We start from the raw sequence: 16,800 nt of genomic DNA, 5'->3' as shown, positions 1-16,800 counted from the left end.
AGGCCATCTCCAAGCATGTGGAGGAAAAGAAGGTGATCAGGAGTAGTCAGCATGGCTTCACCAAGGGGAAGTCATGCTTAACCAACCTGATAGCCTTCTATGATGGAATGACTGGCTGGGTAGATGAGGGGAGAGCAGTGGATGTTGTCTGCCTTGACTTCAGCAAGGCTTTCGACACTGTCTCCCATAGCATCCTCATAGACAAGCTCAGGAAGTGTGGTTTGGATGAGTGGACAGTGAGGTGGATTGAGAACTGGCTGAATGGCAGAGCTCAGAGAGTTGTGATCAGTGGTGCAGAGTCTAGTTGGAGGCCTGTAGCTAGCAGTGTCACCCAGGGGTCAGTACTGGGTCCAGACCTGTTCAACTTCTTCATCAATGACCTGGATGAAGGAACAGAGTGCCTCCTCAGCAAGTTTGCTGACGATACAAAACTGGGAGGAGTGGCTGATACCCCAGAGGGCTGTGCTGCCATTCAGAGAGATGTGGACAGGCTGGAGAGGTGGGCAGAGAGGAACCTCATGAAGTTCAACAAAGGCAAGTGCAGGGTCCTGCACCTGGGGAGGAATAATCCCATGCACCAGGACAGGTTGGGGGTTGACCTGCTGGAAAGCAGCTCTGCCGAGAAGGACCTGGGAGTGCTGGTGGACACCAAGTTGACCATGAGGCAGCAATGTGCCCTTGTGGCCAAGAAGGCCAATGGTATCCTGGGGTGCATCAGGAAGAGTGTTGCCAGCAGGTCAAGGGAGGTGATTCTCCCCCTCTGCTCAGCCCTGGTGAGGCCACATCTGGAGTACTGTGTCAGTTCTGGGCTCCCCAGTACAAGAGGGATGTGGCACTACTGGAGCGAGTCCAGCGAAGGGCTACAAAGATGATTAGGGGACTGGAGCCTCTCTCTTATGAGGAAAGGCTGCGAGAGCTTGGCCTGTTTAGCCTGAAGAAGAGAAGGCTGAGAGGAGATCTTATTAATGTGTACAAGTATCTAAAGGGAGGGTGTCGAGAGGATGGAGCCAGACTCTTTTCAGTGGTGCCGAGCGACAGGACGCGAGGCAACAGGCACAAACTGAAACACAGACACTTCCATCTGAACATGAGGAAAAACTTTTTCACTGTGAGGGTGACAGAGTACTGGAACAGGTTGCCCAGAGAGGTTGTGGAGTCTCCTTCTCTGGAGATATTCAAAACGCGCCTGGATGCAATCCTGTGCAATGTGCTCTAGGTGACCCTGCTTGAGCAGGGGGGTTGGACTAGATGATCTCCAGAGGTCCCTTCCAACCTCAGCGATTCTGTGATTCTGTGATCACCCTATATCCATGTTCCCATAACCTCCCTACCCCACTTCCATGTCCCCATGTTCCCCTCAGTCCACTGCCATGTCTTGCATGTCCCCCATGCAATAGCTACATCCCAGTGTCTCACTGTCCCATAGCAATTCCACCCCACAGCCATGTCTCCACATCCCCAAACCCCACAGCCATGTGTCCCTGCCCACAGCAATCCCACCCCATAGCCATGTGCCACATAACTCCACCCCATAGCCATAGCCCCAGTGTCTCTCCAGCCCCACAGCAACACCCCCATGTCAACTCCACCCCATTGCTATGACCCCATATCCCCTGTACCCGCACAGCAATCACACCCCACAGCTGTGTCTCCCATATCACCCTACTCCATACTGCTGTCTCCATGTTCCCATGCCCCATGGCCATACCCCGTGACCCCAACCATGACCACACCCCCATGACCCCCCCCCCCCCCCCATGGCTGTACTCCCATGGCGGCCCCGTGTCTCCTACTCGGCTGCAGTGCTGCAGTTTCGGGTTTAGAAGAATCGACGCGGCCGGTGCTCTCAGGAAACGAAACTCTCAGAGTGGGAGGGGCCCTGCGGAGCACAGTGCAGAGTCCCAGGCATTTGGGCCACAGACACAGAGCAGGAGTAGCTAACGGGGCAGAGTCCTAGGCATCCGGGACACGGACTGGTAACAGCTAACAGGACAGGGACCCAGGCGTCTGGGAGTACTGCTGTGCACCCTACTGCAATTTTTGTCATGGCCCTCAGACAGCCAAAAGCGTGAGTGGGGCTGGGGGGGGGCAGTTTAGGGGATTATTGGGGCTTGCAGGGGCACTGTGCATTACTGGGGGGCACTGGGTGTTGTGAGGGGACATGGGGATTACTGAGGGCTCAGAGGTTACTGGGGAGGATCCAGGGTTGCTGGGGGGACATGGGATTCCTGGAAGGGGCCCAGGAGGACATTTGATTCTGGGGGGGCTGGAGGTTTTGGGGGGTCCCATGAGGACATGGTGGGACTGGGGGACATTCTGGAGGGGGATGGAGGGGTTGGGTGGTCCCAGGAGGACACAGGGTTCCAGGGGGCTCATGAGGGTCCTGGGGACCCATTGGGGCCGGCCCCCACTGACCCCTTCTTTCTGCTTTGCAGTGAAGCCTTCTGCCAGCAAGCACCCATCTTCCTCGACTACCTGCACAGCATCCTGCAGAAGTACCCCGATGGGGGGCAGATCCTCAAGGTGAGTCCCCAGATCCCAGGCACCTGGGCACTCCTGCCCAACTGCAGAACTCACTGCTGGGTAGGGAACCCAGGCGTCCGAGACTGGAGGGTGGCTCTTGCCCAGTACTAACTCCTAGACCCTGCTGCCCACCTGGGACAGAGGACCCAGATGTCTGGGCAGGGTTGGTGCTTTCTCTGGGCATTAGGGGGACCCAGGTGTCCAGGTGCTGATCCCCAATCCCAGGAGCTGGTGCAGAATGCAGATGATGCAGGCGCTACCGAGGTCATGTTTGTGTCCGATGAGCGGGAGTTCGATGTCGTCACTGGAGGGGGGCTTGAGGGGACCCAAGGTGAGGGGCACCAGGGAACACTGGGAGAGACTGGGGGATTGGGAGTACTGGGTGGTAATGGGGAAGAATTTGGGGGATCAGAGGGAAGGGGAGGCATTGGGAAGGACTGGGGAGGTTTGGGGGGCACTGGGAGGTACTGGGGGGCACTGGGTGGAATTGGGGGATACTGGGGTGAAATTGGAGGGTATCAGAGGAGATTGGGAGAACTGGAGGCAGTGAGGGTCCGGGGGTATTGGGGGCACTGGAAGGACTGGGTGGTACTGGGTGCACTGAGGTGGGTTGAGTGGGACTAGGGGGACTAAGAGAAATTGCAGGGGCTTGCAAGGCACTGGGTGTGGGTCCAAACCCTCCCTCCCCAGCCCCCTACATGTCCCCAGCCCCCCCTAACCCTGGTGCCCTGGCTCCCTAGGCCCGGCCCTCCTGGCCTACAACAACGCCCCGATGGCCCCCCGGGACTGGACTGGGCTCCTGTGCCCAGGGGTGTCCCATAAGCGAGGGGACCCCAGCACTGTGGGGCGCTTCGGCCTGGGCTTCACCTCTGTCTACCACCTCACTGGTGAGCAGTGCTGGGGGCCTGACCTGAATTGCTGAGATTGTACTGGGGGCATGGGAGGTACGAGGGATGCTCAGGGGGGGCACAGGGAGCCAGTGATCCACTGGGAGTCACTGGGGACTCCTTGGGGGGGGGGCAAAATGGAGGGCTGCGTTTGAAATGGGGGAACCTGGAGAACCAGGGGCTGGGAGGACTGGGCAGCCCGGGGGGCTGAACAAAGTGAGAACTGGGGCACTGGAATGAAACCTGGGGGCATGGGAGGCATGAGGGGGCTGAACTTGGGTGGGCATTCAGGGCATTAGTGTGCTGGGAGGGCCTAGGTGGACTGTGGGGACCATGTTGTCCCTGTGACCTGATAGTGCCCATGTCCCCAGACCTGCCGGGAGTGCTGAGCCCCCCATCCCTGGGGGTGCTGGACCCTGAATGCCGAGTGCTGCCAGGCGCTGGTGCCCGCTGGGACATCTCTGTGGCCCAGGACCTGCCTGGTCTCTTCGAGCCCTTCTGGGCCGGGCTGGAGGCTGTGGGGCAGTGCCGTGGCTCTGCCCAGGGCACTCTCTTCCGCTTCCCCCTCCGCCGGCAACCCTCAGGCATCGCCATGGGGGTCTCCAGTCCTGGGTTCCTCCGTGGCCTTCTGCAGACCTTCCTTGCTGAAGCCCCCCTTGCCCTTCTCTTCCTTCGCCATGTCCGACATGTGACCCTGTACCACGTGTCCCCCAACGGCTCTCAGACCCTCATGGGTACCCTGACAGCATCCCCTCAGCCTCTCCCCATCCTGGGGCCTGCAGGAGCCACGGGGCTGAGCCTGACATGGCGCCTGGTGGCCCTGTTCAGGGATGGAGTTAGGGACGGAGATGAGTGGCTGGTAGCCACAGGCAGAGCCACGGCAGGGATGGCCATGGAGCTGGGTGGGCGGATAGGGTGCAGCCCCGAGCTGAGCCTGGCACACCCCCTCCATGGGCCCTGCCAAGGGCGGCTCTGCTGCTTCCTACCACTGCCAGCCACAGAGGAGATGGCCACAGGGTTACCTGCCCACGCCAGTGCCCCCTTTGCCCTCTCCGACGATCGCCGCCACCTCCGCTGGCCCTCTGAGGACGGGGAAGGTGAGGAAGATGCCAGCTGGAATGCCTTGCTGCTCCTCGACCTCCTGCCACGGGTCTACGGCCACGCAGCAGCTGTGGCTGCAGCCCTGCCTGGTGCTGACCCCTATAGCCTCTGGCCAGATCCTGAGTGCACTCCACGCCACAGCCGTATCCATGGGGTGGTGGCCAATGTCTGTCGGGAGCTGGCAGCTGCCCGTGCCCTGGTGCCAGCCGCAGAGGGGGCGCCAGGGCGGCTGCAGGCCACCGAGGCTGTGCTGCTGCTGGAGGACATGGAGGACACAGACACAAAGCAGGTGGTCCAAGCCTTCCTAGTGGCAGCCGGGGAGCCAGTCGCTGTGGTCCCAGCCCACGTCCAGAGGGCACTGGCACTGGGACTGGCCAAGGGCCCGCAGGAGGCCACAGCAGGCCATGTGCGAGAGGTGCTGAGGTGCCATGGGGACATGGGGCTCCCAGCCTCCGACCGGCTCTGCCTGCTGCGCTATGTGGCTGGGGATGGGCACTATGCCAAGCTGCAGGACCTCCCACTCCTCCCTCGTGCCGATGGTACCTTTGTGGCTTTTGGCAATACAGCGGCCACTGTCTACGTGGACACACATGACTGCCCCAGGTGAGCTAGCAGGGAACCCAGGCATCCAGGTGCTTGTCCTACTCCCAGTCCTTCTTGAGCACGCAGAGAACCCAGATGCCTGAATGGGCTAGGGCACAGCCTGGTGGAGGGGGTGGGGCAGGGTTGAACCCAGGCATCTGGGCACCTCATTCCTCCTGCTCCTTTCCCCCCAGTCTCATTGAGTGGGAGCTGAACCTGGGTGTCTGGGAAGTTCCCTGCCCCCCCTTACTCCTATATCCCCTCAACATCTTTCATTTCCCCCCCCTAGGGTGCTCCTGCCTGGCCTGGCTGGGTCCTTCCTGCCCTCCAACTTGGAGCCAGCCCTGGACAACCTCCTGCGGGGCATCGCCAAGGAAGGTGAGAGAACAAGAGTTCCTAGACCCACCTAGGGTCCCCGATCCCGGTCTGGGCCCCCAAATCACCTGTCAGCCAATACCCCTTGAATCCCCCAATACATCTGGGATCCTCCCCATCCATCCCACAGCACTGTAGATCTGGAGTCCCACTCTCCCCACAATCTGGGGTGCATTCGAGAGCCCAGGTCCCTCTGTCCATCCCCAGATCCTGGGTCCCCCTGTCCCATCCCTGGTCCCCCTGTATCTCCTTCTGTGGGCCCCCCTGTCCTTGATGTCCCTCCCACATTCCCCCTGTCATCTCTGTCCCCTGTCAGATTCAGGGTCTCCCTGTGTTCTCCCATTTGAGGACCTCCCTGCCTCCCAGTTCTGGGCACCCATCTCCCCTCTTGCCCTCTCAGATCCCTTTTGTCCCCACCAATCTGGGGTCTCCCTGTTCCTCCTATCCCGGATACCCCATGTCCCACCAGAGCCCAGGTCCCTTCACCCCTTCTATGAGGTTCCCCCATCCCCTCCACATCTCAGATCCTTTCCCCTAGATCCCATGTCTCCCCAGTCCCAGGTCCCCCAATCCAGCCTCTGCTCCCTCCCCCTGCCACAGGTCTCTTCCCCAACCTGGTTCTGCTGGACCCAGCCATGACTGCCCGGACCCTGCGCTCAGCTCTGCCCCCAACCTGGACATCGCAGTCCTCAAGTCTGGTGACCTGGTGCCCAGTCCAGGGTCCCCCCCAGCCCCCAGCCCCCTGGCTCCCAGCCCTGTGGCTCTTCATAGCCAACCACATGGAAGACCTGGGCCCTGTGGAGGGGCTTCCCCTGGTCCCCCTGTCCCTACCGGGTGCCTCCAGCACCCGTCTGGCCCCACTGATACCCCAGTCTGGCCTTATCTTCCAGGCATGGGAGGATCAGTGCCTGCCACCCACTGTCGCCCCCATCCTGGAGGCCCTGGGCTGCCCCGTGGTGCCCCCAGGCATATGGCACCGTTCTCTGTCCAGCTACATCCTGCCCCCGTCCCCCCTCAATGCCCTGCGAGCCCTGGGCACCCGGGAGGCTGCAGATGTGGCCTCTCGCCTGGCCTCACTGCCCACCACAGCTGTGGACGCCCTCCGGCTCTACCTAGCGGACGTCCCATCCCTGGCAAAGCCAGAGAGAGACATGCTGGCCGCTCTGCCTCTCTTTATCCCACTGCCCTGCCTGGCCACCCCGCAGCCCATGGGACTGGTGCCTGCCAGTGCCACCCCAGCACTGGAGCCAGAGCTGGAGCTGCCCAGAGACGTGGTCCTGCCGAAGGCTGTGTTGCGGTGCCGGGACGAAGCTGACCGGCGGCTCCTAGGGCGGCTCCAGAAGTCCTTTGTCAGTGCTGCCTCTGTGGCACTGGAGGGCATCAGAGCTGTGGCCCAGGGCACCTATGCAGGGCGGGCAGCTGAGGCCCAGGGGCTGCTGCTCTGGGTGCTGCGGCATGGAGACACCCTCTTTGCGCAGAGCCCCCTGCTCCAGCAGGCCTGCAGCAACCTGGCCTTCCTGGAGACCCCCAGTGGCCCTATGCACCCACGGGACCTCTACGACCCTTGTGAGAGTACCTTGCAGGTGCTGCTGGGCCCTGAACACTTCCCCCCTGCCTCCTTCTGCAGTCCACCCATTCTCCGTGCCTTGAGAGCCCTGGGCTTGCGGCATGGCAAGGGGTGCCTGGTGGCTTCGGACATCCTAGAGGCCGCAACAACTGTGAGTCAGGGTGATGGGGCAGCTCTGGACAGGGCTAAGGCACTGATCAAAGTCTGCAATCACCCCAAGGTACTGGCAGGCTTCAGCACAATGGAGCTTAGGCAGCTCTGTGCTCTGCCATGGGTACCCCGCTCAGAGTGCACCGGAAAGCCTGAGCAGCCCTTCCTGCCTCCAAAACAGCTGCGATCCACCCGGTACATGTGTCTGGTGGGGCTTGCAATGCCTCTAACAGGTGTCTTCACACCAGAGGCAGAGGAGAAGCTGGGGCTGTGCCAGGCCCCACCACCAGAGAGGGTGTGGGAGCAGCTGAGATGCCTGGCAGGATGCAGGGACACAGATAAGGTGGTTCCTGCACTCCGGGCTGTCTACCAGCACATGCAGGAAGATCTAGGGACCTTTGGAGCTGCCCCGGAGGGTGCTGTGGTGTGGACTGGGGCTGGGTTCGTCCTGCCAGGTGATGCTGTGCTGGGCTACCCTGAGGAGCTGGACCTGGCACCATTAGTGCCCCGGGTGCCCCCTGACTTCCTGCCCTACAGCTACCTCTTCAGGGCTTGGGGGGTGGAGGCATGGGTGAGTGAGGAGAGGGCGGTCACAGCCCTGCGCTGCTTGGGACAGAACATAGACGCCCGCAGCTCTGGTGCTGGTACAGAGGCAGAGTTGCGAGTGGCTGTGGCTGTCCTGGAGTGGCTCAAGAGCCGGGGCCACAGGGCTGAAGGCATGGTGCCAGTGCCAGTGAGGGTCCCGGAGAGCTCTGGCTTTGCCCTTCGTCCAGCTGCCTCTGCTGTGTACCTGGACATGGAGCTGGAGACAGAGGAGGATGTGCAGGAGGTGGTGCACGAGGCAGTGCCACGCAGCACAGCTGTATTCCTCGGCACAGAGCTGCTCAGCACCCGGGTGCTGGGCCCAGAGCCGTTCACGGCCTGTGGACTTTCAGAGCCCATCACCTTGCGGCTCCGTAACATCCTCCGGGAGTATGGTGAGGAGGGTGACCTCTTCAAAGAGATGGTTCAGAATGCAGAGGATGCTGGAGCCACTGTCTGCCGCTTCCTCCTGGACCTCCGACACTGCAGAAAGCCCATCACCGGGCTGCTAGATCCAGGCATGGCTGCCTGCCATGGCCCAGCCCTCTGGGCCTACAACAATGCCCTGTTCACAGAGGATGACCTCCGTAACATCACTCAGGTCGGGGCAGCTACAAAGGAGCACCAGGCAGGACAGATCGGACGCTTTGGGCTGGGCTTCAGCTGTGTCTACCGCATCACAGACGTGCCAGCTGTGTTGAGTGGGGCCACACTGCTCATCTTCGACCCCAATGGCACCCATCTGGGCAACCACATCCCCAAGAGTGGCTGCCCTGGCATCCGCCTAGACTTCTCCACTCGGCCCCGCATCCTCCGTGCCTTTGCTGAGCAGTTCCAGCCCTACCAGGGTGTCTTTGGGTGCCACCTGCCTGAGCCAAGAGCCTTTCCAGGGACGCTTTTCCGCCTGCCTTTCCGCACTGAAGAGGAAGCTGTGGCATCACAGATATGCTCAGAGGCCTTTGGGACAGAGCATATTCGGTCCCTTGGCACTGGCTTCATTGACTCTAGTCGGCTCCTGCTGCTTTTCCTGCGAAGAGTGAAGGAGCTATCCCTGGAGATGTTGCCAGATATGGCCACCTCACCTGAGGACGCTGTGTCTCTGGCCACGCTGCAGCGAAAGAAGATCCAAGACTTGGGGGCCCCTGCGGATCCCCCAAGTTGGGCAGCCATTGAGCAGCTCACAGCCCACGAGAAGGCCTCCAAGACCACCTGGTACTACCTGGTACTGGTGTGCCAGGGGGATGGGGAATCCCTGGAGCTGTTTCACCAGAGGACACAGGCAGGGCTCCATAATCTGCCCCCAGTGGCTGGTGTGGCCCTTCCCCTTGCCCTCACTGCAGATGGCAAGTGGGTGCCGCGCATTGGTGCTGAGGAAGGACAGGTTTTCTGCCACTTGCCCATACCAGTGGTCTCAGGGCTGCCCATCCATGTGCATGGGGCCTTCAGCATCCTCTCAAACCGCAAAGGGCTGTGGGACACAGCAGAGCAGGGTGAGTGGAACCGGGCGCTGCTCCGGGATGCTGTGCCGGCTGCCTGGCTCCGGGCACTGGCCCACCTCCGCACCTTGCATGAGGCAGGTGAGTTGAAGAGCTATGAATATCATGTCTTTTGGCCAGACACCAGCACTGCCCAGTACCCCTTTACTGAGGCAGTGGCTCGTTTCTACCAGGCTGTGGCAGCCAGGAATGGCCCCAGGCTCTTCTCTGATGGTTGCTCATGGTGCCCACTGCAGGATGCCCGCTTCCTGCATCGAGCTGTGGCCAGTCACCCCAAGCTGGGTGCCGTGGCAGAACGCGTCTTTGCCACCACCTTGTCCCATCCTCTGTTGGCTGTGGCCTTGCCAGAGCGGGTGCAGAGGGGCCTTGGGAAAGCGGTGGCTGCTGGCACCTATGACTGGCCCCGGTTTTACTGTGAGCTTGTGCTGCCCAACTTGGAAGACCTCTCTGTGGCTGACCGGGACCCACTGCTTCTTCATGCGCTAGATATGTCCCATGATGATGTGGACAAGGTGCTGCAGACAGTGCCCTGCATTCCTGTCACCCCTCATGGCCACCTGCAGCTCATCAGCCACCTGGTGCATCCCAGAGGCCGTGCAGCCTCTTTATATGACCCCAAGGATGGGCACTTCCCCTCTGGGGATGCATTCATGTCTCCAGCGAGACTGTGTCGGCTGGAGCAGCTGGGCATGGTTAGGGATGTGTTGGCCCTGCCAGAGCTGCTGGAGCAGGCAAAGACAGTGAAGCATATCTGGACTCAGGACCACGCCCAGGGATGCCGGAAGGCTGCCTGCATCCTTGAACTGCTTCAGGATGCAGTGGAGCAGAGGGTGAACAACACCATGCAGGCTGCTTTCCGGACTGTGCCATTCCTGCCTGGGACACTGCCCACTGGCGAACATGTCCTGCTCCCGGCTGTCCAGCTCTACCATCACCTCTCTGCCCCACTAGTGGGGCTCATCCACCCTGTCTTGGCTCCTAAAGTGCTGGGAAAGGACTTCAGCCTCCCCAAAGAGATTGAGTCCTTCTTGGGGCTGGACCAGCAGCCACCAGCAGCTGCAGTCCTTGAGCAGCTGCAGGCGCTGAGCCGTAGCTCCAATGCCTTCTCTGCTGCAAGCCTCCAGGACACCACCCGCTGCTGCTATGAGCACCTGGACATGCTGCTCAAGAGAGACCCCTCCAGCTGGGGCGAGGTGGCTACCGCAGTGGCCCAAGGGGAGCCCTTCATCTTGGTGGACTCCCACTTCGTGCCAGCTACAGCTGTGGCAGAGACTCTGTCATTTGAGGCTGCCCCATATCTTCACCAGCTCCCAGTGCAGTACCAGCTCTACAGGCAACTCTGGGAGTGTGTGGGGCTGCGCCACACATTCACCTGGAATGATTATGCCCGGGTGCTTTGCATCCTGGCTGAGAAGCATGCTGGAGAGCCCCTGCCTGCTCCAGAGCTGGCCCTGGCCTTGCGGCTGATATCCTGTGGCTTGATGACAGATGGCAAAGAGCCAGATGCCTATCAGACCCAGCAACTCTTTCTGCCTGACCGTGAGGGCATTTTGCGTCCACGCGACAAGCTCCACTTCAATGACACGCCGTGGCTGCCAGTGGACAAAGGGGCCATGCTGTGTCATGAACAGCTGGCTCGGGCCACAGCCCTGCGCTGTGGGGTGCCTACCACACGCCACCAGGCACTGGAGAGGAACCGGCTGCTGGCAGCACATCTGAGTCTCCTGGCACAGCCATTCGGTGCCCATGAAGACCTTCCCACACGGCTGAAGAACATCTTGGGCGAGTACTCAGCATCCACTCGTGATGTGGTGATGGAGCTGCTCCAAAATGCAGATGATGCTGGCGCAGGGATCGTGCACTTTGTGTGGGACCACCGGCAGCACCCAGTGGATGCCACCTTCAGTGAGGCCTGGAACAATCTGCAAGGCCCTGCCCTCTGCATCTACAATGACAGTCCCCTCCAGCAGCAAGACATCGAAGGCATCCAGAATCTGGGGGTGGGTGGCAAGCAGGGCCGGCAGGATGTTACAGGCAAATTTGGCCTTGGCTTCAACACTGTCTTCCACCTTACTGACTGCCCGGCCTTTCTTACTGGAGACAGTGCCCTGTGCATCTTTGATCCCCACCTCACCTATGTGCCTGGAGCCACAACTGAGAGCCCCGGTGCGATGTTCGCTGTCAACCCTGAATTTAAGAGGACCTTCCCAGATGTCTATGGCACCTTCCTGCCCTCCTTTTTTGACCTGAGCCAGGGTGTCCTTTTTCGGCTGCCCCTCCGCACTGCAGAAGGGGCTGCCAGCTCCAGGGTATCTGGCATGGTTGTGCGGGACCAAGACCTTGTGGACATGCAGACGACACTGGCTGAGGAAGGTGGTGACTTGGTTCTTTTCCTCCGGCACCTGCACACTGTAGTCTTCTCTGAGATCCCCCTGGATGGGGGGCCATTGGTCAAGAGGCTACAGGTGGCCATAGAGTTGGCAGAGGAAGATGCGGAGGTGAGACGGGGTTTCCAAGCCAGGCTGAGCCAAGCTGTGGATGGGGATGACCCCATCTCTGTCTCCTACATCATGAGGGTCAAAACCAGCGAGGCCAGGGCCAGTACCGTCTGGGGGGTGACTGCCCAAATTGGAGTGCAGGAGGGGTCTGAGGAGTCTCCAGTGCCTGGGCAGCTGCCGTATGGAGCTGTGGCCGCCTGCTTGGAGCCACAGGACAATCCCATGGGCAAGGCTTTCTGCACCCTCCCATTGCCACTGACCACAGGGTTGCCTGTGCACATCAATGCCAACTTCTCTGTGGATGCAGCCCGACGTGGCCTCTGCCAGGACCGAGGCAGCACCAAAGCAGCCTGGAATGACTTCTTGCTCCGGTGCTTGGTGGCCCCAGTCTACTGCACCTTCCTCACCAAGCAGTGGAGAGCCCTGGGGCCTGAACAGTTCCAGTTCAGCTCCTTAAATGTCTGCCAGCAGCACCTGACCCCCTACTACCTCCAGTTCTTTCCTGCTGTGACGAAGAGTGTGCCACCCACCTGGCATGACCTGGTGAGGAACATCTACAGGCACCTCAGCTGCCAGCGCCTGCCACTGGTTCCCGTGTGCCGTGTGAAGCTACCTGACAGCATGGTGACAATGGCCTGGGCATCTCCAGGTGGCAGGGATGTGCTGACAGAACCGTACTTCCTTGAGAGGGAGCCTGAGCCACCTCTCCGGGAAGCGCTGCAGCACTTGGACATGAACTTGGTGCCAGCATTCACCCACCTGTGGCAGATCTACCAGGAATTTATGGCAGCTGGTGTGGCGGCTGTGGCCTTGCAGCCAGCTTCTCTCCGGTGCTTCCTCAAGGCCCTGGCTCTCCCCTTGCCCTGCCTGCTGGCCAAGACACCCCTGAGGACCCCAAAGAACTGCTTCATCCTGCTGCAACACTGCCTTGAGCGCACAGAGGAGGTCCAGACGGAGCTGGAGGGCCTCCCCTTGCTCGCCATGCAAGATGGCTGCCTACGTGCCCTCAACTCCCACCAGCCAGTCTTATGCAGCTCCTTTGCCCACCTCTTCCCCCAGCACAGCCATAGCTTTGCCAACAACCTTGTGGCTCCGTTGGCCCCACTTGGCTTTGTTCAGGACCTTGGCCTCCCAGAGGCCACACCACTCATCCAGGAGGTGCTGGGACAGCTGGACTGGGCCACAGATGGGCAGAAGTGGCTGGAGGGACTGTGGGACTTCTTTGACACTGTGATCTACAAGGCCACAAAGGCCGAGAAGTTGGAGGCAGCCATGAACACATTCATAGACCATCTCCAAGATGCAGTGCTGCTGCCTGTGGAAGGGCATGAAACAGGCTCAAAATGCCTGGTGTCACTGTCCTCCCTCCCCAGTGTTCTCTATGATTGTGACAGGGATGTGGCCAAGGTGCTGCACAAGCTGGGCATCCCTGTGCTCCAGAAATTCCTGTTGTCCTTTGACTTTGCCCGCTACTGCCTCAAGCCACGGGCACTGCAAGTCACGAAGCCCAAGGCTGTGCTGGCTCGGCTGGCAGACACTGTTGCTGATCTCCGCTGGAGGGACCTAGAAGCATTTGAGTTGACTGACCTGCTGCGCTTCATTATTCAGGACAAGCTGGACTGGCAGGCACTGGAGCATCTCCGGTGCCTGCCTCTATTCCAGAAGCATGATGGGGATCACGTGGCTGTGGCACCCTACCAGAAGGTGCTGATTTTCAACAGCCAGTTCCCAGAACTGCCTTCAGGTGCCCAATCCCTGTACAGCCTGGACAAGAACATGTTGTTGCTCAAAAAAGACCTGATTCACGAGCAGCTGGCCAAGCATTTAGGATGGAAGGCCATGGATGACCGACAACTCTTCATGACTGTGGTGCTGCCCCGGCTGACCCAGCTCACAGCACCAGAGGTTGTGAAAGCTGTGCAGCTGTTCTTAACCTTGCAACACGCCTGTGAGGATGAGTTCAGTCAGGATGCCATGACAGTCTTCCAAACTGTGGCCTTCATACCTGACTCCCATGGCATGCTGCATCAGGCATCCTACTTCTATGACAACACGTCCTCCCTCTGCACGCTGCAACTCCAGCACCGCTTTGTGCCTGAGTCCTTCTTCAAGGCACTGTGTGCCAACCAGACAGCTGCTAAGACCTTCCTGCTCCGGGCAGGTGTCCGCACCAGCCTCTCTGCAGAGGATTTTGTGGTACTGGCCCTGGAGATAGAGCGTGAAGCCACCCAGACCAGGGGCCACACTGAAGAACTGTTCCAACGACAGGAGGAGATGGTCAAACAACTTGTCATCCTCCTGGACAGCCCGTTGCAAGAGGGTTTTCTGGAGCAAATTGCCTCCATCCACTTCCTGTCTCCACTGGAAGTGCCCCTGTGCTTGAGGGAGGTCCACCCTCCCTTTGCAGCCTGCACACAGCCCGTGACCCTGAAGGGCAGTGTTTACCATGACTACCAAGATGTGGCTGAGCTCCTGTGGACATCAGCCACCATCCTGCCACAGTCCAACATACCTGAGAAGAATCTGGGCCTGCTGAAGGCTATAGGAGTCCTTGTGGAGATACCAACTGCCCTGGTGGTGGCCAACCTGGAGCAGGTGTGCAGGGCAGCCTGCCAGACACCAAAGCAGGTGGCCACGCGGGCCAAGGCTCTCCTGAAGATGTACAACTTCTTGCAGAGCCGGCTGGAGGAAGTGGATGCAGGACGGCTTGCTGAGCTTCCTGTGGTGCTGACCAAGATGGGGGACATGGCCACACCACAGCAAGTGGTAATATCACTCCCAGATGAGGCTGACTTTCACCCTTATCTCTTCATGCCTGACCCCACCATGGCCTTATATGGAGACCTTCTGCAGCACCTTGGGGTGGTCCCACGCCCCACGCTGGCTCACTACAGCCGTGTACTGGCCCAAATCTACCAGGAGAGCCATGCCAAGGGGACCCTCCATGCCACCCAGAAGAAGACAGTCCTGCTGGCCACACGGCACCTCTTCCAGCTGCTGCAGGAGACACAAGAGCCCCCTGATTTTTCTTCTGTGGCTGAGTTGTACTTGCTGAGCACTGCCAACCGCCTAGAGTCATCCCACAAGCTCTTCTTCAATGACTGTGCATCCTTGAGAAACTCCAGGGCTTTGGGGAAGACCTTTGCTTTCATGGCTGAACTGCCCAGGACTGTGTTCAATGGCTGGCACCTCCTGCAAATGTTGCCCCAGCACCTGCGGCCACGGGCACTCTCAGAGGTGCTGGAGCGACAGCTGGAGGAGGGTAGCGTGCAGCCATGCCGCTACAGTCCCCACTGCCATGAGCAGAAGCGTCTGCAGACCCTCCTGGTATCCCCGTGCTTCAGGATGGGACTGGAGGCCCTGCTCCAGTGGCAGAGCTGCAGGGGGATGATGCAAATGGAGGGGGCCAGTGGCTTTGCAGCAGAACAGTTGGAAGTGCAGTGCTGTGAGGACATCCGCACTGTGCTGGTCCACTGTGGTGCAAAGGTGGAGGGCAGCTCCCAGCCGCGGACCGTCCACGTGTGCCGGGCTGGTGGTGCCCAGCGGCTCATCTACATGCGGCATGCAGAGATGAGGCTGGTCCGGCACCAGCTGAGGGTCCTGGAGACGCTGGTGCAGGAGATTAATGAGCTTCTGGATGGGCAGCTGGGGGCATCTGCCTTGTCTGTGCTGCGGGAGATGCTGGTGTGCCAGGAGCCTGGGGAGGTGGCCAGTGTCCTGGAGGAGAATGATGTGGCACTGGCAGATGATGCACCAGAGCCATAGGAGGCCATGGTGCCAGAGCCAGAGGGGAAGCCACAGCAGGACTGGCACAGCCCAGCAATGGAGGAGGTGAAGGGCGATGTGGATCAGAACATAGCAGTCTTGCGGCAGCTGCCTGCTGAGAAGTGGATGAAGGTGTTGCTGTACCTCTACCTCCAGTACTGCTCTGAGAGGAACCCAGAGCAGCCTGAACTGCTAAGATGGTGTGCCAGTACCTCCAGGCACGGAGTCATGCCATGGCCAGTGACTGCTGGGCGTCATGGAGGTGCTGGCAGTGCTAGGACCTGCAAGCCCAGTGCCACTGCTGGGGACAGGAAGACCATGGATCCTGGCCCTGCAATGAGAAGGCCACAGCCCCAACACAGTCCATCCAGGAGGCCCAGCGGTAGCTGCAGCAGGCCAAGAGCACCCTACAGGCAGTCCACAATGATGTCAAGCTGCCCCAATTGGATCCTGTTCAAGATGCCTCTCCACCTGGAGAAGGCCCTGGTGGCCATCACACTTGGCAATGGCAAGACATTAGAGGCTCTGGTAGGGCTGGTGGGGCTGGGCTGGCCAGTGGAAGTACTTTTGCTGGAGCTGAGGGGCCTGGTGGAGGAAGTGGAGTGGCTGCATGGCTGTGGGGTGGATGGCAAAGCCACTTAGTACCTGCGATACCATCCGTTCCTCAACACCCCCACTGAGGCTTTCCATGGCACAGATGAGGAAGAGATACTGAAGTGGGCGCAAGGAGTGCTGGGGAGGCTGCAGGACCATGTGGACAGGATGTGAGAATGTCTCCACAGAGAAGGCACTGCCAACTGCGCCATGGGACCACCACAAACACCCTAGAAACCTGCCAGGGACTGTCACGAACTCACCATGGACCTGCCCTCACCATGGACCTCACCATGACTCTCCAGCTCCTGCAGTGGGACTGGGCTGTGGGAGGGAGCTTGGGGGCAGATGGGTGGCCACTGAAAGCTGTGGAATGACATGGGCTCTTGGCACATCTTGAGAGTGGGGAAATAAACTACAATAACAAACCTTGCAGTGCTGGGACACCCTACATTAACAGTGGGGTCAGGGGATGTGGAGAGGTCTGAGATCATAGACAACTGGGGGTGCAAGGGGGTAAAGGGGGCCATGGAGGGTGTCATGGGGGCCTGGGTGGTCAATGGGCACGAGCGGGTGATGCAGCAAGAGGAGGTCAGGTTGGGGTCATTGCCATGGGCCCACAGGTCTTTGCCAAGGGTTGAAGGGTGATGGTGTTGTATGTGAGGCAAAGAGGCCATTGC

The 16,800-nt window shown here is 60.1% G+C and overlaps 1 protein-coding gene across 1 annotated transcript; it reads left to right on the top strand.

The window, feature by feature from the left end:
- The first annotated feature begins 2,045 nt into the window (after positions 1-2,045).
- LOC106499889 (sacsin-like) lies at positions 2,046-16,517 on the top strand. The gene is made up of 7 exons (XM_067307559.1): positions 2,046-2,068; positions 2,436-2,523; positions 2,749-2,854; positions 3,264-3,410; positions 3,782-5,114; positions 5,383-5,471; positions 6,069-16,517. Exons 1-7 carry the CDS (start codon positions 2,046-2,048, stop codon positions 15,524-15,526), a joined length of 11,244 nt encoding a protein of 3,747 aa, XP_067163660.1. The 3' UTR covers positions 15,527-16,517.
- Positions 16,518-16,800: the final 283 nt, after the last annotated feature.

Source organism: Apteryx mantelli, chromosome 18 (genome assembly GCF_036417845.1).
Source record: "Apteryx mantelli isolate bAptMan1 chromosome 18, bAptMan1.hap1, whole genome shotgun sequence".
Lineage (NCBI taxonomy): Eukaryota > Metazoa > Chordata > Aves > Apterygiformes > Apterygidae > Apteryx > Apteryx mantelli.
The sequence above is the reverse complement of the archived record's forward strand: the minus strand, read 5'-3'. Positions and strand labels throughout refer to the sequence as shown.

Coding starts and splice junctions, on each gene's coding strand:
- LOC106499889 (XM_067307559.1), top strand. CDS start 2,046: ATGGCCCTCAGACAGCCAAAAGC. Junction 2,855..3,263: donor GGGGCTTGAGGGGACCCAAG/GTGAGGGGCACC, acceptor CTGGCTCCCTAG/GCCCGGCCCTCCTGGCCTAC. Junction 5,115..5,382: donor GACACACATGACTGCCCCAG/GTGAGCTAGCAG, acceptor TCCCCCCCCTAG/GGTGCTCCTGCCTGGCCTGG.